Source organism: Mangifera indica, chromosome 14 (genome assembly GCF_011075055.1).
Source record: "Mangifera indica cultivar Alphonso chromosome 14, CATAS_Mindica_2.1, whole genome shotgun sequence".
In the NCBI taxonomy this organism is placed as follows: domain Eukaryota; kingdom Viridiplantae; phylum Streptophyta; class Magnoliopsida; order Sapindales; family Anacardiaceae; genus Mangifera; species Mangifera indica.
The window spans coordinates 5,875,145-5,898,411 of NC_058150.1; the positions used below are offsets into that span (position 1 = coordinate 5,875,145).

Genomic DNA, 23,267 nt, shown 5'->3' on the forward strand with positions numbered 1-23,267 from the left:
GCGAGTCTTTCACAACATAATGTGTGATACTTTCCTCATCCCCAGAATATGGGTTGCTAATTTAACCCAACTCAACGCCTCCCGGAGGAAGTTTGCCACATGAAATTATTCCGTCATGGTTAGACAATGTACCCAGAAACCTACAATTTTTGCCGTTAAAATAGATATCGACATTGTTTACAATTTGAATGCTCAATTCTTATATTAAGGTACAATTCAGCCTGTTTTACATAAACTGTATTATCTATAACCAATGTACACTTGGGGTTACCAAAATCTGGAAAACTCACCTTTCATCATGAACACTGCTTGTTACGAAATTCTTCCGACAACAATGTCTGAAGCAGCTCTCGCAATCTCTCAGCACCAGGGCCTGGTCGAAATACAGTATCATTACCGCGCACAGAGCATGGGTCAGCTCCACCATCTGAGCTCCCAATACACCATGCGCCAGGTGCAAACCGACTTGTGCGGTTCAGAAGTTCTTTATCAATTTTATCCAAAACAGGGTCATCTTTGGCAAATTTGCGAGCAAATGAAGCCTTGCTTTTAACAATTTTGTCGAAGTCTTTTAGTGACAAAGAGATAGGGTGCTGCTTGGGAGGAGTGTCCCAAGCAATGTAGTGAAGATCATGGCCTATTGCAGTCTGGCGGAATTCTTCAGTGTTACAGATAAGAGTGTGAAAATACCCTTCTGGCGATGAGATAAAATTTGCATAGTACATCAGAAGAGTTCGAGGGAGGTTATCCCATCCCCAAATGCAGTACTCAAGAAATGTTCGTGTGAGCATTACCCATGCTGATCCTGTATACAAGAAGAAACAAAAATGTGTTCAAAATTGGTTATGCACAGGACTAACCTGATTCAAATATTCATCCACAGATGAGAATGAAACAAAACAGACACTTTCATTACAGTTGATGAAATCCTCCTTTTGACATGAATACGTTTTGGCCGAAGGCATCCTAAAGCTACATAGCTAAGTATAATATAGATATGGTAACTGGTAAGATAGAAAATATGGGAGGAAGAAAAAGGGAAAGTCAATGACATGAACTAGAAGAATCAAGAAGAATTAGTGGAAGAACCCATTTCCACTTTGATATGCCACATAAAAGGGTTGCATATAACTAGAAAAAAAATTATGTAAGCTGGATAAGCAATTTAAATCCTACTAAATATGAACAGAAAATCAAGAAAACTGATTCTTGTGTAAATTAGCACTCTTAATATAACTTGATTTATATTCTCTTCAGCTGTCAGCTAACAATAATATTTCAACCCCAAGAAAGGCATGTAGCAACAATTTCTCTTTGACATATTCACCTTGGATTTTTAATTAGTAAGATAGCAAAATCCTTTGACAAGATCTCATAGTTCAGCCATTCCACCTTAGAGGAAACTTCTAAAGTCTGCTTAAAAAGGGAGGCCCTAAAAACATTATTTCGGCTAGAGAAACAAAGAGGTATCCCAATACAATACCCTTTAATTATTGTGCAAAATTATAACTCCATTGCAATCTGACAATTGTTCTACCATAGTAAAAATAATTTTTTCTTACTACACAAAAATAATTTGTGATGAAAAACATGTTCTCCAACAGCCCAATGCTGAACCACAGCATGGACAAGCACAGAAAATTTGGGCATATCATGAATGAGAACTGCCTTGTAGCTTATCACCCAGAAGTTTGTCAAAATTGTCTGTGCTATCATTATCTAAACTAAGAGCCCATTCCTTTACTTTAAACTTCCAGGTCAAGGTTCATAAAAGAATTTTGTAACTTCAATAGGCCAATTGTTAACAATGACACACTCGACAAATAAATGAAAAAATAAATAAATTTAAGAAATTACCTGTGAACAACTTGAAAGATGTAGGAAGTGATCGCCGTTGAGTGGTCCACGCAATATCAGATTTCTTTGACAGGTAAAGGCCTGGGTCAACAATGATTGGTTTTGCCCTATGGTTTCTGCAAACACAAGTAAAGGTAAATACAATATGCCATTAGTGTATAATGTTGATCCAGTAGAAGTGGAATAACGTAGTCTAATTCTATTAACTTATTACTTACAGTTTCCAACCAGCAATCTGAGTATGTTCGATAAAATTGAGATTTCTAGACATATTTGAGAAAACATATAGCATATCTGCACAGAAATCAAATCAAAATTACTTTCAGAAACTAAGTCCAGAGATACATATATGAAAAATGCAAAAGTATGAGTACTTCAGATAGACTTTTTATTTTCTTTTCAATCAATTTGACCTTCCAATGCAACCATTACAACTTAAAAAGATAGTGCAGATGGTGCTGCTTGGACCTATTGCATCTCTTACACAAACCAAACATTATACATCAGATATCAAAACTCCAAGTGACCATATGTTTACAATTATGATCACAACACTGACAAGTTATCTGTTGTCTCTTCTCAAAGCTATAGCGTGGCTGCATTTTAACATGCTAGGCAGAGTGTTGGCCAGTAGATACACTGTTAGTCATTAAAAAAAAAAAAAAAATACACAGTAGTCTTGCTGTTAGGATCCAAGCTTTCAAATCCTGATTTCACCATTTTATCTTTAATCCACAATAATCTACCCAAAGAAAGCCAAGTTGAATTGTTATCCCCCTACAAGTTCAATAAATTTTATAATGCTTCCACACTAGATTTTGTTCAACAATATTTTATCCTCAGCCAGTGATTGAATCAACATTCTAGCCTCTTGAAACAAATATAAGAGATCAAGTTTATCAGTACAACATATTAAACAGCTTAGAATTATGTAATAGTAAGATTCCCTTCATGGCTGTTATTAAAGATTTTGTAGGATCTACTCAAGAAGTTAAGCTAGAAAAAGTTTACCAGGAAGATATTAAAAAATAATGCTTGCATGTGAATATAAGACAAAGGAATAAGAAACAAACTGACACCCAAAAGGAAACTTCCCATTTCAATCCCATCCAAGAACTAAGCTATTGAAATGACTTTGGTCTTCAAATAATCCATCGACTTTTGGCCCAGATAGACACATCCCTAAAGCAATGAAGGCAGTGGGTTGACCTTTGCCAAACTTAAGGCATATGAGCATATCCTTTGCCTAAATGAGATAGAGCAATTCCTCAGTTCAAGACCATAAAGTTAACCATGTACTAGCCTTCTTAAGACCCTCTGTGCAACTGAAAGGTCTGAATTACGTTGCAAATAAGAAGTCCACATAATATGAATGTTCTCCAGTTATCAATTGGGTCTCTTTAGGATTTTCAATAAGTGCAAAAAGTAAATTTGTAAACAGCAAAATGAAAACATGAAAAGTTTTATCACCTTGAGCTAAGGTCCAATCCTAAACACCAAAGATTACCAGAATATCAATTCAATAGATTATTACACCAAAAATTACAATCCAGTCCAGCCTTGTTTATAATTACAGAAACTTCGCTTTAAATGTTAGTTTATTAATCTCCAACTCATCAAACCAACATATCACTTCTACTTGTATGCAAAGACTGCATCACTATATGCACTCAAAAAACAACTGTGATAATGAGTTAAGTCATATAAATGCCCAGGAGCAATAGAAACAATTTAACAATTTCAGCCTAACGAACAGCCAACGCAATCTAACCATCACGGTGCCATTCACAAAAGCTTAAGATAAGTTGAACAAAAAAACACTAAAAAGTTTCAGGATCATCTATGAGTGAAATAGCATAGAGTCAACAAACGATTTTACCTTAATGCAGGGAAACCTAAGAATCTTCATCACAACAATAGCGGTAATTTACACAAACAGGACAGGAATGAAAGCAAAGGTCACTCTTTAAAACAAAAAAAATTAACAGCAGAGCAAACTGTGATACTTACCATCTTGTGTCACAAGAGGATAGTCTGATGCACTAAGGTTTATAAACCAGTCCCATTCCAAACTCTCCTTTAGCAGAATTGCAATTGCTTGGAGTGTGCAAGCTATCATTGTAGGACCCTTATACGTCACCAAATTGGATTGCGCCATGACACGCACATTATCCACTTCAAAAAAAATTGGGTCACTCTTCACTGCAAGAGACAATTCCAATCTTTCACGGGGTGGAGCCTCAAGATCCAAATGTAAAATATACTGATTTCTTGGATGATAAATGGCTTGCAAAGTCCTCATCATTCTATGACTATCCCCCTTTGTTCCCGAAATAAGATAAGCTAATCTAGGTGCTTCTGTTTGCAATTCAATGTTTGGATCAAATGATTTCTTTAAATCTGATTCTACAAAATACCCACTTGAATCATCTGATTTTGCAAATGAAACGATATCTAATGGTAACTGATCTCCGCTATAAGAAGAGTTGAACAGCCCGAAAGTAGCAGACAAAAATAGAGTAATCGATACAAGTAAGCTTGCAAAACATGGAAGAATCCATTTTCTGTCACTAAACATCCTCCCTGAGTGAGAATTGGCATTTTTTCTCATACCCATCAAAGGGTTCTTCATCAATGCCAATTTCCTATATAATTTTCTCATCATGGGCAACGCAAAAACTTGTAATGATTCAAAAATTAGCTCAAAGCCCAGCAATTGAAAAAAAACGACCGAAAGGAAGCAAAGAGCTTCTGCAACATACCAAAGAAACCTTTACAAGTATAAAAATAACATTTAGGCAGATAGCCGCTTGGATTTGCTACAATAAAACATGGATTCCAGGCAAAAAGATCTTGAATTTCAATTAATAGCAAGAGCTGGAATACTAGCTAGAGAAGAACTAAAAAAATGCATTGGATTGACAAAGACAAACGAAGAAAGATAAATGTATTTAGAAATGATTAAAGAACGAAGCTTTAAGTCTGTAACGTATAAACAGAAATAGATTTCGCATTTTTGACATTCAATTTGTTACTTACCCAAAAAGAAAAAGAAGAAGAAATAGATTTCGCATGTAATAACCATCAAGCAACTTTTACTCAACACACAACCAGATCTACTAGCAGTTAACTCTGAGAAAGTTATTTGAAGGAGAAATAGAAAGTAAAATTAATACGTAGAGTGTAAGCTTCAGATACTTAAAAAACAAGAGAGTTGTAAGAGAAACTTACTCTATATTTAAACAGAAAAATAACCAAAGAAGTGTTGAAGAAAGTGAAATGCTTACAAAACAAATACTTAATCAAGATATTAGCTATTATTAAGAAGTGAAAGAGAGGGCTTACTCTTTGCCTCCCTTTCATAACTTCGAGAGAAAAGCTGGGTGTCAACTTAAATTCTGGAGCCAGTGGCGATAAAGAACTATGTAAATGGCTGCAGAGAGACAGCGAGACAGAGAGACGAATTGCTTCATCAAGATTTTACTTGCTTTAATTGTGGGCATGGGCAATAACTCTGGATTTAATTCTTAATTAATTATTGGATTGGAGATAATTACATGGGCTTCACGCAATTTCTTATGGCGCGTGGCTTACAATTACCTGCGTCAAAAATCAACCTATCCAGGAGAAACACGCGCTTGTTATGACGTAAAATTCTTTGATTAAAATAATGATAGTACAAGACAGATGAGCATTTAGTAAATAAAGTTTTGGGGCTTGAACAGTACTGTGTCTATTTATTAAGGTGTTTCCCCCGCCGCGCGTGTAGGAGCCCCACGATTAAATAGCTGTGAGGCCGAGCTGCCAATTAATTGATTTTGTACACGTGGCAATATCCAACAAATTTGTAGTTAGAATGCTGTGCGGACAATCTGCTCTCAACGTGACATTTGGCCCCCCGGCTTAAACGAGCCCAAATTGTAGGTATGAGCGGTGCTCGTTTTCGAATCCAAATAAGAAAAAAAACAAATTTCAAGCCTATGAGCCATTTGATTCATTAACAAAGAACAACGAATGGTTAACATTTAAATAACATAATTTTGAAATTAAATAATATTAATAAAAAATAATGTTATTTTATTAATAAAATGTTATTGTTTAGCTTTCATTTACCTAATTAATCCCTAATGCATATACATATTGGCGTTTGTATGTCTATATATGGAAAATGCTCTTTAGAAACCTATCATTCTGGTGATAGCTGAGGATGCCTTTTTTTGGTAAAATGTATGAGTCAGCCTGGAGGTGGAAGAATAGCTATTAATGTCCATATATTTTCCTCGAACACTTGACAAGCTGAAAATTGTGTTGTGATATGTACGGTGTCTTTTCTCTTTTTAACGGAAAATCTCTCTAAAGTTTAATTATTTATTTGAAATTGAATTAATCATATCAAATACGTAAAATATTGAATACAATAATATGGTATGTAAGTTTATTTGCGGTTGTGTTTGGTATCCATTCATCTGAAAAGTAGTTAGAAAATTTAGATTTCCGTTTGATTGAACAGTAGTTATTTGAAGATAATATGTTCTTGTTTCGGCCTTTTATGTATCGATCAATTGCATATAAAATCAATGATCTAAATATTTTATCGTTGTCTTATAATAATAAAACTATGTTTGTCTATTTTGAGTATATATATTTATATATATTATCACATGATTAAATGACCAATCATATGATAACACATACAAGTGTCTGTATAATTTATGAATCAACTCTAGATTTTGTTCGTTTTAACAGAAGATTGAAAAAGACGATTCTCTCGATGTCGATTTTTGGCTAGACGAAAACTATTTTCTCGACATCGATTTATAGTTAAACGAAAACAAATCATCTTTATCCGACGTAAAAAGATGAAGATGATTTTCCGTCTTTGTTCAACAAAAACGGCCACTGATCTTTGTGTGTCAACGGGAGAAGAAGATGGCAGGGTTTTTCGTTGTAGTGGATTTTGTCATTGAAAAATGGATTGGTTTTTGAGTTTATGATTTTAAGAAGAAAATTATTACTTTTCAAAACTTAAGTTTTGTGTTTTTAAAAGTTAGTTAATAAAATTTTGAGTTTACACAAAACCTTTGGTAGAAATAAGTCTTTTGACATTTTTAATATTTAATTAAATATTTAAATTTTATGTTATTATATTATTTAATATTATATTATTTTTAATTTAAAATCACATAATCATATAATTATATATTATAAAACTTAATTAAATACACCATACTATACTGGGCGAGGATAGTATTACTGTTATATAAACTACTTTGTTTCAAAATTTAAGCTCTAATTCCATATGGGCTTTCTGAGTCCAACCAATTTCGGGCCATCAGATTAATCTTAATTAACATCAACCTAAATTTGTTGGTTATTTCGGTCCAATCATTCCAACCCATTACTTGAAAATTATTGCATGGTCAAGAGACGGAGGAGGAGGACTGATCATACAACACATTAATAACTTACAAGCGTTACATGTCACAAACTTGTATGTGTATGAGACATAATGAGCGGAGAATGACGACAAAACAATAATTTATCTATACAAACTGAGGTGACAACAACTATCATTAAATCAGAAGTTATCGTCTCAATTTGTACAAATTAGTTAATAAAAATTGTTTGTACGTATAATTTTATTCTGAACACATAATAGTTGTTGCGGGTATGCACTGGTATGTGGAGGCAACATGTATGTAATGCGATTTTCAGTAGTGATCTATATGCTTAAATTTGGGCACAACACCAACAAAAAGTTTCAGCCGGTGCAGAGTATCTTAACAATTGCCTTTTTAAATTGACTTAAACCAGTTGTAAGACTGCAAGAATTAATTCTTGGACCAAAAGAGTTTTTCTTTCAAAGGGGAGGTGGGTGGTTGACAACTAGCTTGCTATCAACTGAGGCAGGAGCATGTGTTTGAGCTTGTTATTGGACCTAATGAGTTTTTTATTAATTTTGAGCCGAAGTAAAGCCGTCGACTTACTAATTCTAATTCAGGCTTATGCTCTTTATTTTATCATTGGCCAAAAAAAACGTATTCCCGCCCACGGTTTAGTACAATCTTAAATTTATATTTATTAAATTTTAAAAAATTAAATATTTATTTGTTAATTATTAAAATTAGTAAAATCTGTTAGATTTGAAAAATATAATTATCATTTAACATTAAAAAAATTCAAAATTTAATTTTTTCACCTTTTATTTTAAAAAATTAACTATTTCCCCCCACATCTAAATTTTGAAAGCTTCACTTTTCTCTCTCGAATTTATTTTTTTCTCCTTCCTTCTTTGATGCCTTATTCTTCGTCGACTGACTTCAACTTCCTATCTACCTTCTTCTTTGGTCTCTCTCCCCCTCTCGGTGTTCTCCCTGAAGAACAATGGTCGAAGAATCGATCAGATTTAGGTATAGAAGTGCTTCTATCATGAGATTCATTTTCTGTTGAAGTCAATTCGATGAAAAACGATGACGAAAAATCACAATTTGATGAATCAAAGTGTCTTTGATTTTGAGATTTATCATCCATCATCGAATCTTCATCTTTCATCAGCGTGTTTCTTCTATCCTATCTCCATCTTCATGCACTGTTAACTAAAGATTGGATTCCGATCATTGAAAAAGCAAGGGAAGAACTGTAAACCTTTAAAGGGAAATGCAACTTTTTAAATTTTTGAAAGAAAAAAAATTAATCTTTTAAACTGAGTAAAAAAATTGAAATAATATTTTATTTTTTAATATTATTTATTAAATAATATTTTTTTCTTAAATTTTATTAAACTTAATAACTCATAAGTGAGTATTTAGATTTTCGTAATTTAAATGGGTGTGAGTTGGTTTTCAACCAAACCATGGCCTTTGTTATGTAAGAATAATGTAGTTTTAGCGGCTTATTGGGTTGGCGTATTTGACACTTTTGGAGGTCATCATTGGATTCTATTAAGAGGGAAATATTACAGTCAAGACAAGGTTGAGTCGGTGCCCACCAAGCAAATTTATACTTGGAAAAGTAACCAATACAATATTGTGAAAGACTTTGCCACTATAACTACATATGTTATATTACACACATTAATTTCAACATGGCAGGCCACCAACTATATACCAAGCTGGAATTATTCATCTCCTTCTCCTAAGAATCCAATGTGAACTCTTGCCTTGGCCACTTCATAGGTGAAGTTGAAAGATGAGAAAAATTGATTCAAGGCAAAACTTCCAATTGAATATGTTCAGTCAAGACACGTGCTAATAAAGAAAAAGTATATATAATTAAAATAATTAACCAATTAAACAAGGGTCTTACAATAGGTACAAAATAGCTAGAATCCTTGACCATATTAATTCATGTCAATTATATCAACTTAATATGTTAATCGTATGTTCTTCAGAAAAGACTACCAATTATATGTTTCCATGTGCCAAAAGCCATTAAAATGGAAGGGCAAATCATCATGACTTGGTATTATGAAAAAAAGTAATGTTATGTATACATAGTTTGAATACATAAAATGGGTATACAAATGACGTGTTATCTTGTGATTGAGTATTATTTTATTTTTAATTTAAAATTATTAAATTATATAATAATATATTATCTATATACATGTTTTATGTATTTAAAGTGTGTATGAATAATTTTATTGTTAAAAAAATATAAAAGGGTTAAATGATTATTCAATTAATGTATTGTATGTTGCACTTATTGGGTAAGCTTTGATGATTGGTGCCAATGACCCTTTGAATACAGAGAGTATAAAATTCTCACCTCAAACGTGGATGGCAAGAATTTAGGCCAAGTTCTAACAAATGATTGAGAGAATCGTGGCCTGCTTTGTCATTGTAATGTAGAAAGTGAAGCAACTGAACTTGATCATTTCCTACTTTTTGTTGAAAAAAATGATGCTGCACTATTCAAAATCATGTGGCTTCATTGACAAGTGACAATTCTGATAGAAAAAGGAAAAGGAAAAATAATCAGGTTTCATAGTACAATCCAATCCAGCTACAGCTATATAGCCTACTACAAACCCCACTGGCACAAACAATTCACAAGCATGCAGGTCCTTTTCAGCTTAGTCTATTTAATAGTACTGACCATGGGATAGTTTACCAGCACATGAAAAACATAAAAGACTAAAGAGAAGTACTTTCAATCTGTCAATTTTATTTTATTATAATTCACCTTGTTTTAAGCACTATTTTTTACCGGGCAAATTCAACAACAGAAAATTTTCATGAGGTTTCAAACCTCATATAGATACCCAAATAGAGAAAAAGATTTCCCTGATTGACTTTTCCTACTAAAATGTTAAGAGATGTTTAGGCCAGTTAATTGAATCATTCACTTTATGTACCAAACAACTTTAGGGGTCTGATGGGGTGGAGCCTAGCATAATTATATGGAAAAAGTGAGACCACATCATGCTATTTAGTGTGTCAAAGTTGTAATGGATTTCATCCATCAAATTCCATGGAAAAAAGGTGTTTAATGATGATGACTGCAATTCTATCCACCATGCGTTTGCGGCTTTATGGCTCAGTTGGTCCAAGAATCAAAATTCCACCTCCCCATAGAGAATACGGAAACCATTTGTCATGGCCTAAGATTGATGGGTGTAATAAGAGTTCAAGAGTTCAGACAAGCATGATGATTGATAGGTGTGTTTAATTTTATGGGTTTGTTGTTGCTTGTTAGGACATTCTAACCACAAAGCATACACAATATCGTTTGAAACGTATTTAAGATGGATTAGTTTATTTTTATACAAACTGATTGAGAGTTAAAACCGTTTCTCTAATAAATCTAAAGTAAGACAAAAGTAATGATCTTAAACTATAATATGCACATATGTAAAATTGATTTTCAAGAAGACAATATTAGAGATACCTTGCTAATAGGTGAGAAATTTTACCTGGTGAGACTATTCTCTGATGATCTAGAAAAATGACAAGTTGGCCACACATGTTACCATTTTGTGGGAAATATATAATATAATAATACATAGCCTCCAAATGGATTTGCAGGGCATAAACAAACTACCAAGTCGTGATGTGGCAGCAACTTGCATGGTTATTGCAGCTAGCCTTATTGTTTTACTGAATCGATGATAAGATTGAAATTGACGAAAATGCTGAATGCATGATAGTTGATGTTATAAAACTATTACAATACATAATTATCCCTGCACTGGGCAGATCTCTATGGCCCTTCCGATTCCGATTATATTCCTGGGAATAATTTGCGCCGCACGCAATTGGTTTGATGACTGTATGCCTGGGAAAGATCCCCTTGAAAGCAAATACTGGGCTGGGATTTACTTTCGTGCGTGATCATTCTGCTCATAATGCATCAACAATGCCATGCATATATATATAAAACTCTGAATCATTGGGGAAACAAAGAATCAAAAGGAGTCGTGGCTTCATATATAAATATACCCTAAAAGAGATTAGCCACACAAAAAAGAAAGGTCATTACTTTCTCCATATCTGTATATTTTAAAGAAAAGGGGCGTCTAATATATACAGCATGCTTTCCAGCAGATGTATACAAAACATTATATATATAATACCACTGCAAAGCATCAAAGTATATAATCTACTGACTTTATTGAGATATGCTTTACTTAAATTAAACAAATATTATGATGGGTTTGAAGGTGGTCACGAGATGATCTTGTTCCATAGCCACCATGACAGTGGCAACCCAGGAAAGCAGAAACAAATTAATTAAAGGTAATGAGTAATGAATTGGAAATGTTTAAGTACAGTGCAGTATTAATCATTTGATTATTGTCTTCTGTCAGACCCAAACAAAAATTATTGTCGTTTGTCCTAATAAAAACTACATCTCATCGGGTCTACTTTTGTGTGTAGCTTTTCAATAATGGCTCAAACTTAATAAATAGTATACTCTCTTTGCTTCTTCAACCAATAAATTTTGTAATCGTTGAATAAATAAAGGGCAGTGCTTTTATGATAGAAAGGTAGAGCGAGATGGTGCTTATTTATTGATTCATTTTCTTGTCTCTGTTTCATGTCGCTTTACCCACCGGAAGGTAGTTTAACACAGCGTAGATTTGACCTGTCAAAGACAAAAAACTGTAAAACCCACCATGGAAACCACCTGTAAAGAAAAGAGGTGAGGGAGAGGGAGAGGGAAAGGGAGAGAACAGTTTTCAATAAACCTCGTCTTGTTCCCATGCGAGGATTTCCCTTAAACCAAAAGGTCTCCTCCTGACTGTGCTGACCCCAAAGCCTCTCTGTGTTATTAAATGAGTGAATTTCAATTAAAAATTTATTTATTTTGTTTATTTATTCATGCTGTTGTTGTCTCTCATGTCATATCATGCAACTAGCACCCTTAAAGCTTTGAACTGCCCTCACCCCACGACATATATTTCTTTCTTTCTCTCTTTGGCCAGCTCATTTTCACTTCATCGCCCCAAAACCCAGCCCCTCTTTCACTCTCCCTTTCCAATCAAACTGTTACACGCATACACCAGTACAACTCCTCAGCGGCACCAACGGCAACACCTACAACAAACTTATTTCTCTTTCTCTTTCTATCTGTCTATCTATCTATCTATCTATTACTCATTCAACGTTTTTCTCCGCCAGATCTCTCGTAGTAACTTCATAAGATGCGTGTTTTTTAAGTCTTCTTATTTACCATTAATATTTGTTTTATTTTTGTGATTTTTCCTTTTATACCCAAAAAGCAATCTTCATTCAACATTCCCCATATCTCGATTCTTTCCTTTGATTTGCCGGGTGGGTTTTCTTTGTTGCTTATTTTTTATTATATACAATAAATAAGACCATTCTTCACAGAGTGGAGAGAGATTGGGTTTGTGCGTGAAAAAATGGCTAATGGAGTGGAGAAAGAGAGTGGGTTGATGATGTTTAGCGATGAGGAGTTGAGAGAGGTAAGTGGCGTTAAGAGAGGTGGAGATTATATCGAAGTTATTTGTGGGTGTACAAGCCATAGATATGGAGATGCTGTTGGCAAACTTAGGGTTTTCTCTAATGGTGACCTAGAAATCACCTGTGAATGCACCCCAGGTTGCAATGAAGGTCTCTCTCTCCATTCTCTCTCTGGACTCTCTCTTTCTTTCCGGTGTTTTAAGAGAAATGGGTTTCGATTTTTATTTATGCATGTTTAATGCGTATGTATTGACTTTGATGGCTGGTCGCCTTTTTGTTGTTTAATCCGATGGAGAGAGCTTTCTAAGTTGTTCGGTGGTTTTTTGTTGTTATACAGTTAAGTGTATGTTATTTTGTCCCAGTGAATCATCTCTCCTTCGTTTAGTACCACGCGATGAATGTGGTTTTATTGCCCAAAACCCTGAGTTCTTTGTTGATTCAAGAAGTTAGTTTTAATTGCGTATTTTCGTAATGAAACCTACATTGTATCATTGTCTTTTGAAGGTCCTATTTTGACCTTTCTGAGGCCAGAGTTTTCTTCTACCGGTTAGACAGAGTAAAGTCTTGACGTTCAAACTTATCATGCAGCGTTGTGTCCTTTGTTTTACTAGATGGGTTTTGACCAAGTTCTTCTTTTCATGATATGTCAGCACAAGTATTACAGGTCAACTCAGTTACAATCCCACAAGTATTACAGGTCAACTCAGTTACAATCTGAGGTTATATGAGAACTATGTTTTTATTTCATGAACAACTCCTGGCCACTATGATCAAACGTCAAAACTTGTATTCATGATGGATGTGTTTTATGTGCTTTTTCTTATGCTTGTGTTTCCGTTTGTTTAAGACCCTAGAACATCGTGTGTGTGCACCTTCTTCTGACTACTATAATCAATGATCCTTTACTTCGATCATTTGCTTCTGTTCTGCCATTGAAACAGGTTGCCATCTACAAAGAATTTCCTTAAAATTAACACAGAGACATCAGTGAAATTAATCTTCAGATGATAGAAGGTTTCAACTTTTTTTGGGGAGTGCATTTTGATGAGCATTTTGAGATTGTAGACATTTTCAACATCTGTTAGGGAGTGCAGTTTGATGATCATCTTTAGATTTTATTACTTTTCAACATCAGTTGGGGAGTGCAGTTTGATGAGCTCGTATATTTTGAAGTCTGAGTGTTGATTAATATCTAACATCTAGGGCAAACTGTTTTGCCGATTAGTGTCTCCATAGGAAACTTAGCTATATGATAGGGGAGAATGTATTCTGTTTATAGGAGGAATAGTTGTGTCAGAGTGAGAAAGCGAGCATTTATCCACTTCGCTTAACTTCAAAAGTGAAACCACCATCTTCTGGACCCACTATGTAGGCATTGAATCCCTTAGTTTTATTATTATTCTTCTTTGTACGATTGCCCATTTGTTGATGCTGATAATATTTAGTAAGTATAATGGCCGCATAATCCAGTTATGGTCCTTGTTTCTTCAATGTGAGCTTTTTCAACAACGTCCACAAATTATGTGTTTCCTTCTAATCATGCTATGTGTTGCACTGATGTGATGCTGACCTCTTATCCCATACTTTTACTGCCTAACTCCTTACTGGGAGCTTTCAAGTATTTAGTCCAAACGATTAAAACATATCAGTATTTAGTAAATATCCTTTCTGGTTTGTTTCATTATTTTTATCCAGATCATGTCTTTCTTTTTGTTATTTCTTTTTCTTTCAACTTTCCTTGTCAATGTCAAGCATCATTTTAGCATTACTAACTGCTTTGGTAGTGATTTCATTGACCAGACAAGTTAACTCCAGCTGCATTTGAGAAGCATTCTGGAAGAGAGACAGCTAGGAAATGGAAGAACAATGTTTGGGTCATAGTTAACGGGGAGAAGGTTTCATTGTCAAAGACAGTCTTGCTCAAATATTACAACCAAGCATCAAAAAATGGAAATGGATCCCACAGATCCCAAACCGGACGAATTTGTCATCGTGATGAATTTGTTCGTTGTACTAAGTGTAACAAGGAGCGTAGGTTTCGGTTGCGGACCAAAGAGGAATGTCTGATTCACCATAATGCTTTAGCAGATAAGAACTGGCAGTGTGCTGATCTGCCCTATGACAAGTATGTTTCACATATACATTGATTAAGTTCTTTTTAAAGCAAATATTGGATGATGGTGGTATTTTTCATATTTTTGCTGTGTGTGGGTTTTGGGGAGTAGGGGGTGATGTTCAATGAACCATACAATTCATGCCTCAGGGTAACTAACATTTCCTGCAACCTGACTTTGTTTAATGGTCATGGTTTTTTCCCTAACTGATTTGAAAGGTAATATTTGCTCTGTTGACTTGCAGCAAGTTGGTGTAATGGGATTTTAATTAAGGTGGTGATGCCCATGTCTATAAGTTTTTAGATTTAGTTATATCATTCGAACTTGGAGGGAATTCATCATTACTTAAAGATTCTCGGCTTCTGAAATTTACATACATGATTTATTTACTTGTATTGTTGTTTGAATGCTGTTATGTATTTGCTAAGTGAAGATTAAAGAAGCACGTTACCTTTTTTTTTATCAAATTGTTATCTCTTTCTTGGTGAAATGCAATCAATATTTGTAATACTGTGTCAAAATTCTGACTTGCACTGAATTGATGATAGTACCCATTTGCATAATATCTTTTGCATGCCAAATTTGTGAATATTTGAGGAACTTGATTGAATAAACGGCAGACTGAATAAATAATTGTGTGATGTATTAGAATCATCAAACATCTTTGAGATCTCATCCTGTAGCCGTATGCTGTGATTGAAAAACAGAGTGTCTCTGCCATCCAGGCACATTTAGCTACTAAGTTGTTTGATCTTATTAGTTAGATATGAGGTTAGAAACTCCAATTATGAACCATTAAATTGTAATTTTTTATTCAGTTTACTAAAACTGTTATCACACTCACACACATGCTCTAATATCAGATGTTTTTCTTTATATGTGGTGTTTGTGCCTCTATGACAAAGTTTGATGCTGGAAACAAATGATAACAGCTTGATCATGACCTGTGTCCTTCGAACGTATGCAAAATAGCTATGCTTGCACAGATTGTTGTAGTAGCTAGCTTAAGCCTATCTGTGTATGTGCAGATAGTCATGGTTAGCTGATAGTATTATAATATGACATTTGAGTTGGTGCTTACATTTGAAACTTGAAGAAATGAAAATTTTGGCTGATGGGTTTATGCAGGATAAGTTGTGAAGATGAAGAAGAACGAGCAAGTCGCAGAGTGTACAGGGGATGTCCTCGTTCTCCAACTTGCAAGGGTTGCACTTCCTGTGTTTGCTTTGGTTGTGATTTATGTCGTTTCTCTGACTGCACCTGCCAGACTTGCATTGACTTTACAAGGAACGCTAGAACTTGAATTATATCTGGAGAAATCCCCTTTAAGGTTGGTGGGTGGGTTATTTATTTATGACCATTGTTGTTTCATAAAAGCTCCTCCCCACATTTTAAAAGAAGCCTTCGGTTGTTCCCTTTCCTATGTTGTACTTAAATTTTCCAGTCTCTGGGTTCAGTATTCATTGTTCTCACTGACTGCTTCAAGAACTTTAATCAAGTGATTTATTATCTCCATATATGTTCTCATTGTTCTTTTTTAATTTAATTTGTTTGATATTTTAATTAGGGAGTACTCAGGGGACTTGAATATTGTGTTTGGAGGTTAAGAAAGCTAAAAATTTGTCGATATAATCAGCTACTTCGGCTGAAACAGAAGCATTTGTTATCTTAATTTATTAGGGACAACTTCTCAACATCGTATCCATTCAATCAGTTTATCTCAACCACTAAAGTAAATTAGAGCCCCCCTATGGCTCCTGCAACTCTCAAGCTAAGCTAATTCATTTTGCTAAAGCTCAAAAACGAACACAATGCATGATTTCATCTGGACTGCTGGCAACCTCTCCCACCAGCAAAGCGTCCACCCCCTCTATGATATGGTTTCCTTAGATGATTCAAAGATGCACCTGCACTCGTTTCAAACTGTTTGGGAGTTTCAATGCCAGCCGGAGGACAATAACCAGCTTGGGAATTGTACTGTTGCGGTCCATTGGAAGGAATCTCCACTCCTCTGCCATTTGCACATGGGGGGGCAGGCTGGCCCCGTAAACCCACCCCAACCATTTGGCTCATGACGTTTTCCCTCATAAATCCAGTATGCCTTACAAAGACATTCGGCTGCCCCACAGGTAATGTATGAATAGGATTATACTGCCGCAGTAGGGCAGTATTGTTCATCATAGGCTGGAAAGGAGGCTGCTGATAATTCTGAGAAGGCCATGGCATGCTATTCATTGGAAATCCACTAGGGAATAAAGCATTCTGTGGTTGCTGAGATTGCATCTCATTGGTCCAAACTCCATTTGAAGGTGCCATTGGCCGAAAGTGTGGAAGAGAACCAATTCCACCAAGAAAGCCTTGTAAAATGTTGGAAGAAGGAATACCATGACCCAGGGATGCTGGAAAAGGAATCTGATTCTGGTTTTGATTAGGTATTGGCTGACCAACTCCAGCCATTTGTGGAACTGAATGCCTATCATTTTTCCAAGCATTTTTACCGTTCTTTCGATTGTTTTTCCCGTTACCAGGTTTCTTGTCACTCATGCCCCTCTTTTCCATCTTTAGCTTGCTTTTATACTCAGCTTCTTTCTCATCATCTGAAAACTCCGCTTCATCTGATAACTCTTCATCATTGTCACCAGATGCGTCATACCCTTTCTTATATAGATTCATGTGATTAAGCACATGATTGGCAAACTCTTGAACAAAAGAGATTGGACAGCCTACACAGACACTAGCAGGGATTTCACTTTCCGAATTGTATCGTATCACATAGTAAGGGTTTTTAACAGGTCCAAAAATTTCATCAATCAGCCCCAAAGGGGATCTGCTTTCAGTTATCCAGAGTATAGAACCCTCATTTAGAGGGTTATGCTTCTCCACCCCTTCAACAATGACTTGGACACCTATAACCTGCAATATTGTAAGAAAAATCATAGAACTACTTATATTGCTAAAATATCAAATTTTCCTCGTTCCAGTTTAACAATTTAATGACTGAAATCAAATGGAACAGGCCTATGAATCAGCTAATTAACTCCAAAGATAATTAACACTCTGTCTTGTGTCATTCATGAACTTACCGACAGAACAACCCCAACAGGCTGCATTTGATGATGTGGTTGCAAGGTAATATTCACCTGAGGAACTGGAGGGAGAACCTACAATATTACACAAACATTATTCACCTGCTTCATAAACTAATGAGAGCCTCAAAAGATTAACCACATTGATAAAATGAGTAAAGCATACATGTACATATATAAGGATTATACTAGAGGTCCCAGGAGAAGATAAGAGAAAATAATAGCTTCAGTTATGAGGAAATCCGACACATGACATGTTAATTAGTTTCCACACATCAATCGATGCTCAACCTATTTCAATACCCATGCTTCCAGTCATGTTTCTTTTCACTTTGGCTTTAGCAGTTTAGCAGCCGAAAATCCTCTTCAGAACAATACCATTTTCCTCCAAGGCCACAGTGCACGTTTCAGATGTTAGAGATAGAAAAGATATCTGCTTGGTGATAAGTAATCCTTGAAAAAGTGATATCTAGTTTCAAAACCATTCACCCGATGTTTTGTTAAATATGCACAAGACTGCTAGTAAGTTCTAAGATGCAAACATTAGTAACTTCACATTCCTCACATCTCAAAACAACGGGCAACAGAAGAGAAAAAATATTTTTGACACAGAATACGATCACAGACACTATCACCTACCTGCAGTTCATTCTTCGACTTAATAGGCCCTCCCATAGTACCTTCACCAATTTCATCCACATCAACATCATCAAATTCGATATCACTCCCTCCAACCACGTCCTTTTCAGTTTGCTCCTCATCACTATCATCATAATTTCTAGCAACCATCTCCTCTCCATCAACAACTTCTATCTCGCCTTCTTCAAGATCACCCACCACAACCGTATCTCTTTTTACTGGAATCTTCATTTCCTCTTTCTCATCTTCATCTTCATCTTCTTCCTCTTCCTCATCATCATCACTACTACTACTAGAAGATGATGATGATGAAGAAGTTGAGCTCTCAGCCTCAGACTCTGAATCACCTTCACTCTCATTCTCGTCACTTGCTCTTTCAGTCTTCGCGCCACTCCCATCAACAGCATCCGAATCCCTCCCAACGGCCAAACCAACTTTCCCACTTTCTCTCATCACTTTACTCTTCTCACCAAACAAACTAACTTTACTCATCACTTCCTCTGTATAACAACTCAAGTCCTTCTCCTTCTCGCCTTCTAACGCGTTAACCTTTACCGCACTACCCGACCCGTCTAAAATCGGGTCATACCCGTCTAGCATCCCGTCCCCAAAATTGGTTTTTTCTTCTCCATCCATCTTTAAACTCTTCTCAAAAACCCTAAATTCAATATTCTCTAAGGTTATCCTGTCTGGGTTTTGTTGGTTATCTTCGAAAAACTCCTTTATGGAATCAAAATCGAGAAATGAGTCGGCAAAAGACAAGTCGGTGATTTTGAGATCAACATTGTCAAGCGGGTCCTCAAATTTTTTTAGCTTTGAAGCTGGACTGATGTTTTTTCCTTCAATGGTAGGCTCAGTGATAAACCCTTCCATCGCTTAAAACGCAAAGAGTAGGGTTTAGATGAACGTTTAAATAGGTCTGGCAGTAAAGAGTGGATTGGAGTTTCATAGTTGCGACAAAATAGCAGCAGCTTTACGGACGGGGCTTAAACCACTAACGGTTAATAGGGTTTGTTTGGGGATGCTTCGGTTCTTAAACCCTAGTTTTTATAACGTCTGTTGACTGAAGAATATAAACGACGCCGCTTTAGAGCATTATTGGCTACGAAGTTCAGCTGATGGGCCGGGCCGAAAGACTAAACTGATGTTTCAACATGAAGCCTGCTAACAGGTCATATATGACAAAAGCAAGCACAACTGTTTTTTTTATTTCATGTTCAATATCATACCATACATGATATGTATCATACGATATAATATAATATAATATAAAAAATAATATATATTATAAGATATATTAAATTAATATGATTTAGTAGACGCATCATACGATATTATACATATTACTAATACGAATTGATATTTTTTAAGAGAAAATGATGATATAATAGAAGTGTATATAAAAAATTTTAAATTTTCAAAAATGTTTGTAATATTTTTTAAAATAATGATGTGTCAATGATAATTTTTATTATTTTATTTTTTAAAAATTATATCATATAATATAATACTCTATATACAATATGATAAATTAAATTTTTAATACACGATATAAAATGTAATTTGACTATCATGGTACTGTGCTAATTTATTAGTATGGTGGTTCATGAATTTTTTTATTACCAAAACCAAAGAATATTATAAAGATTTATTAACTTAAAATTAATGTTTATGAATTAATATAGTGTTTAGGTAAATTGATAATATAAATAATTATTGTTTTTAATTAATAAAATTAGAAAAATAATTGGAATTTCGATTTTTTTTCTCAAACGTCTTTAATATATTGAATTAAATTTATTAAATAGAGGCAAAGTTATAACCATATTAAGACTACTTTGTTAATATTTTAATGTATAAGGATATGATGGTAATTTAATTACTTCATATATTATTAATCATATTAACTTTTGATAATAAAATATTTGTCAAAGAACTTCTTCCCACCCAAGGTTTGATATATTTCCAAACTCTTATCTTTAACTTTTTGAAAATTCAAATATTCATCCCATCATCCAATTTTTAATAGTTTAATTATTAGTTATTAAAGTAAAAATATCATTTTATCAATAATATTAAAAAATCTAATTTTCTCTCATTCCCCCCACCCCCAAGATTTTAAAAATTAATCATTTCACCTCAATCTCAACTTACCCAAATTTCGAAAAGTGACTCCCCCCTCCTCATCCCTAGGGTATTATTTCTCCCATCCAACCATTGTCTCTATCTTTGGTAACCATCTCTTCCCACCCTAAACTTTCATTGGTGCTCGGGACTAGTTAGCGCACAAAGACAAGATGAAACTCTATCGAGAAAGAGATGAAAACGATAAGTCTTCGTCTAACAATTTTGTTTGTTTCTTCAATTGTCGAAGACTTCTCCTAAGTGGCCGTCATGGAAAGATAGGTGAGAAGCATCGATTATTGGCCAGAACAGAGAAAATGACTAGAGAAGATAAAAAACTTAAGAAAAAAAATAATAACTTTTTAAACCTTTGAATAAAAAAAAATTATTAGTTTTTTAAACTAAATAGAAAAATTAGATCAATTTTAGTTTATTTAAAATTTTTTGTAAGGATAGGCTCAAATCATAAATTTTATTTTATTTTTATTTGATTTGAAGTACTAAACCGTTTTGATTTGTTTTGAGAAATTTGCCCTTTTTTTTTTTCTTAATTTGGTTTAAAAATAATTATAAATTAAACCGAATCCGACCATGCACACTTCAACCCTTTTTGGTGTGATATGTTTTCATAGTTGCCGAATCCATGCACCATGGGAAAAAATCCATTTGACCCCTAAATCTTTAAATGATTGTTTTGTACTCTTCAAATGAGCAAAATCAATTCATACCTAATTGTTTATCCACTGGCATTGAGCAATATCAAGGTAACTTATGCAAAGTAACGAAATAAATCGGTAATTTGACAATATTTTCCGGATCGACTAATGTCTAATTCAATCTTGTATTAATAAGTTTCAACCATTTTCAGTCTCAATCATAACAACAATCAAGTGAAAAACTAAACCCAAAATCCATAACTATTATGTAAATCCTTCAAATCATGAAATACTTTAATAAAACGGCAGTTTATCACACAATTTAAGAATGAAACGGTAAACTCTAACTTTTTTTTTTTAATATTGGTAAATGAATATCGAATTAGATTTAAAAAAAAGTCGATGATGACAAACAGAAATGACACTTAATAAGACCCGTGACTATATGTGAGTGAAGAAGAAAATTGAGAGAATGTGGACGATATAGTTGGCCAATATTTTACCGAACAAACAATCAAAATATTGATTTTATGGTATAATAATTGTGAATATGATTATTATGCTTTAAAGTTTATCTATTTAATCAATTCGAATGAAATACGTTCGAGATACATGAAAATGGGAAAAAATAGGTGAAAATCTAGTTAGTAAAATTGGGAGTTACTGTTATATTGTATTGATTCATCAAATTTTAATTAATTTAATTAATTTCTCTAAAATTTCAAGCGATAACATGTTTTGAAAATTCTGAAATAGAGGGCCATTGAACGAATGCCATGTTAAAGTGATGTGGACTTTTTCTTCAATCAAATGGAGTTGACTTTTCTTCTTTGACCAATCAAAATTTTAGTGCACCGCCGTCTCGTCTTGTAAAATAGGACAACACAAAATTCATTGCCTCTGCATTTCAAAGAAATAAAATGATGAACTGAACTTCACAAACTCGACGAATTTAGAATGAGTATATAAAAGGGTATCAATAAGATAAAATAATATTTAATTATATTATAATATATTTTTATTTATATATAAAATTATATATAAAAATTATGTATATAATTTTATTGATATTTTAATAAGAGTGTAATACTAATCGTGTTGTCTCTAAAATTTAAAATATTGTAACTGTGAATAATATTGTGAAGGTATATTATTATCATCTTTCAAAACTTATTATGAGCAAATGAATATTTTTTTATCTTATTTTAAAAATTATCAAATTCACTTTATATATTTTTTAAATATATAATATTTTATTATTTTTTTTCATAAATATCATTTTTTAAATTATCATGGGACATATTTAAAATTTAAACTATTTAAAACACCCCATATTTTTTTTTGAATTGCCAAAATTCCTTGAAAAGTTTTCGTTAGTACCCTTATCATTTTCCAAACTTTCTCGTCTACCAAACATGCGATTATACATTGTGATCACCTATATTTATATTTCTATTAGTATAATATTTTATTAATTTAATTAAAATTAATATAAATTAAAGTAAAAAGCATTTGATAAAAAATTCGAGATGAAATATAATTTAGTTTTTTTTAACAAATTTATAAAAAAAAAAATTAACCAGTTTTTTAAATTTATTTAACATAAGAATGAAAAAGATAAATTTTTTTAAATTTAAAACAGGAAAATATGTCACCTCATCAATTCTTGGGTGAGACATGGCTTTATATTTTAGTTTATATTGAAAATGACCAATCCCTTAAGTCTATATATTATCTATCTTAATCTCGGTAACCTAACATTAGAGTTAATAGCTCGTTTGGATAAAGTTAAAATTAAGTTAAATTGAATTGAATTTTTTTTTAATATTATAACTAAATAAAAGAATTATTAGAATAGTATTA

The 23,267-nt window shown here is 33.7% G+C and overlaps 3 protein-coding genes and 1 long non-coding RNA gene across 5 annotated transcripts; 1 reads left to right on the forward strand and 3 right to left on the reverse strand.

Moving 5' to 3' along the window:
• Nucleotide 1: 1 nt before the first annotated feature.
• LOC123196709 (beta-glucuronosyltransferase GlcAT14B-like) lies at nt 2-5,355 on the reverse strand. Of its 2 annotated transcripts, none has more exons than XM_044610799.1 (5): nt 3,868-5,354; nt 2,076-2,151; nt 1,858-1,973; nt 291-805; nt 2-140 (listed from the first exon to the last, which is right to left on the reverse strand). In XM_044610799.1, the coding sequence occupies exons 1-4, from the start codon at nt 4,520-4,522 to the stop codon at nt 297-299; spliced, it is 1,356 nt and encodes a 451-aa protein (XP_044466734.1). In that variant the 5' UTR covers nt 4,523-5,354; the 3' UTR covers nt 2-140; nt 291-296. The 2 variants fall into 2 exon arrangements, with proteins under 2 accessions (XP_044466734.1, XP_044466733.1); XM_044610798.1 differs by having other exon boundaries at nt 130-805; nt 3,868-4,608; nt 5,203-5,355.
• A 6,094-nt stretch (nt 5,356-11,449) lies between these two features.
• LOC123196282 lies at nt 11,450-12,131 on the reverse strand. Its single transcript, XR_006497674.1, has 2 exons — nt 12,047-12,131; nt 11,450-11,943 (listed from the first exon to the last, which is right to left on the reverse strand). It is a non-coding gene; the product is annotated as an uncharacterized LOC123196282 (long non-coding RNA).
• Nucleotides 12,132-12,298: 167 nt separating this feature from the next.
• Nucleotides 12,299-16,414, forward strand: LOC123196280 (protein ULTRAPETALA 1-like). Its single transcript, XM_044610250.1, has 3 exons — nt 12,299-12,935; nt 14,586-14,910; nt 16,028-16,414. The coding sequence occupies exons 1-3, from the start codon at nt 12,725-12,727 to the stop codon at nt 16,200-16,202; spliced, it is 711 nt and encodes a 236-aa protein (XP_044466185.1). The 5' UTR covers nt 12,299-12,724; the 3' UTR covers nt 16,203-16,414.
• A 131-nt stretch (nt 16,415-16,545) lies between these two features.
• On the reverse strand, nt 16,546-19,660 carry LOC123196279. The gene is made up of 3 exons (XM_044610249.1): nt 18,625-19,660; nt 17,983-18,060; nt 16,546-17,812 (listed from the first exon to the last, which is right to left on the reverse strand). The coding sequence occupies exons 1-3, from the start codon at nt 19,495-19,497 to the stop codon at nt 16,721-16,723; spliced, it is 2,043 nt and encodes a 680-aa protein (XP_044466184.1). The 5' UTR covers nt 19,498-19,660; the 3' UTR covers nt 16,546-16,720.
• Nucleotides 19,661-23,267: the final 3,607 nt, after the last annotated feature.